This window comes from Mastomys coucha, unplaced genomic scaffold (assembly GCF_008632895.1).
Source record: "Mastomys coucha isolate ucsf_1 unplaced genomic scaffold, UCSF_Mcou_1 pScaffold23, whole genome shotgun sequence".
Lineage (NCBI taxonomy): Eukaryota > Metazoa > Chordata > Mammalia > Rodentia > Muridae > Mastomys > Mastomys coucha.
Window position 1 is genome coordinate 15236604 of NW_022196906.1, and position 1636 is coordinate 15238239.

Genomic DNA, 1636 nt, shown 5'->3' on the forward strand with positions numbered 1-1636 from the left:
AGACCAGGCTGGCCTTGAATTCAGAAATCCGCCTGCCTCTACCTCCCAAATGCTAGGATTAAAGGCGTGCGCCACAACCGCCCAGCCCAGTATCTGGTCTTTTTAAAGCCCATTTTACAGAGAAAGCAGCTTAAGCTTAGCAAAGTCTATAGAGTCAGGACTGCCTCTGCTGAGTTGGAGCAGGTAACTCCCAAGCTACTCCCAGCACCATGGCTTCCTCCCGGTCCTCAGCTCAGCTGCTTTAATGCCCCCAGCACAAGCTATGTCTGAAATCAAGGCTGCTCTTCCTTTGCTTCTGATGAACCCTTTTCAGCCACTTAGATAGACCCAAGAATCCTCCAAAACCCATAGAAATCCCCAGGACATACCTCGGAGGGACCACGACCCTGTAGGGGTGCCTCCCCATCAAAGCAGATCTCAAGAAGGGTGGCACCAAAGCCCCACATGTCTGTGGCAGTACCCAAGCTATTGGCCCCTCCAGACAGGCATTCCGGAGCTGTCCAGGGGATGCGCTCCACCCGCTCTGGGAAGCATAGATCACAGATCAGCAATGGGGTGGGGGTCAGGGGAGGGAGGGGGACAGACAGAGAAAGGTCATCCCTGTGCCCAGCCCCACTCCAGAACTTACCTTCCCTGGAGAGGGCCCCTTGGCCCACACCAGGATCACTTAGCTTGATGAAGGGGTTAGTACCCTCTTCCAGCCCCAGGCGAGCCAGCAAGATGTTCCTGCCACATACATTCCCATGAACCAGATTCTTGTCCTCCTAGGGTGGCAGAGAAGAGAAAAGTGCGTGGTTTCCACGACTGGGCCTAGATCCCACCCACCAGCACTACCCTATAAGGCTCCTCCCCAGAGGGGTAGCCGTGTAACATGACAGTTGTCGAATGACAGTATTGGTTATCAGGACAAAGTCACACTGGAAGCCAAGAAGGTAAGACCCCAAACACATGCCAGGCACGCTCCTTTACACAGGCTGCTCCCGCACACACACCCCAGAAAATAATCTTCCCAATGTTTCCTCACAGCAACCTTCCTCTCCTGTCAGGTAAGGCCAGCCCCACCCACCCGTTTCAAATTCTACCTCATTCCCAAGATATAACTGTGCCTTACCTCCACATCAGCAACTCACCGGACCCTCAATTCTTTCTGTGTTCTGTGTATGTTGTATGCTTGTGTGCACGCATGTGGATATTAGGGATGGATGCTAAGGGTCTTCCCCAATTGCCCTTCATCTTATTCTTTGAGACAGGGTCTCACATTGAATCTGGAGCTCACTGACTGGGGAAGCCAGCCAGGCAGTCCTGTCTTTGCCTCTCCAGTGCTAGGGATATAGGATTTTAATGTGAGCGTCGAGGGATATGATTCATGGCTGTACAGCAAGCATTTTACCATTATCTCTCCAGATCCACCTGATCAATTCTTACAGCTTCCTACTCTATTGTGCTTTAAGTACAGTTAGCCCTCTCTAAACACAGGCCACCTTCAGACTGAGCCATGATCAAAACTGGAGTTGCATGTCAGGAATGAGAGTGTTCCTATTATCTCCAGAGGCAGAGAGGCAGAGAGGCAGGGAGGCAGGGAGGCAGGGAGGCAGGAGGCAGAGAAAGAGGCAGAGAGGCAGAGAGGCAGGGAGGC

The 1636-nt window shown here is 52.5% G+C and overlaps 1 protein-coding gene and 1 long non-coding RNA gene across 8 annotated transcripts in view; one reads left to right on the top strand and one right to left on the bottom strand.

Annotated features, from left to right (window-relative positions):
- LOC116073787 overlaps nt 1-1636 on the top strand; it is a 44565-nt gene that overhangs the window by 20439 nt on the left and 22490 nt on the right. For all 3 annotated transcript variants that reach the window (XR_004111902.1, XR_004111903.1, XR_004111901.1), the window contains one exon: nt 769-932. This is a non-coding gene — a long non-coding RNA (uncharacterized LOC116073787). The remainder of the gene's footprint in view (nt 1-768; nt 933-1636) is intronic.
- Nucleotides 1-1636, bottom strand: part of Tyk2 (tyrosine kinase 2) — a 26483-nt gene that overhangs the window by 6743 nt on the left and 18104 nt on the right. For all 5 annotated transcript variants that reach the window (XM_031345863.1, XM_031345866.1, XM_031345865.1 and 2 more), the window contains 2 exons: nt 629-764; nt 369-523 (listed from right to left, as the gene is read on the bottom strand). In XM_031345863.1, coding sequence (XP_031201723.1) covers nt 369-523; nt 629-764 — 291 coding nt within the window. The remainder of the gene's footprint in view (nt 1-368; nt 524-628; nt 765-1636) is intronic.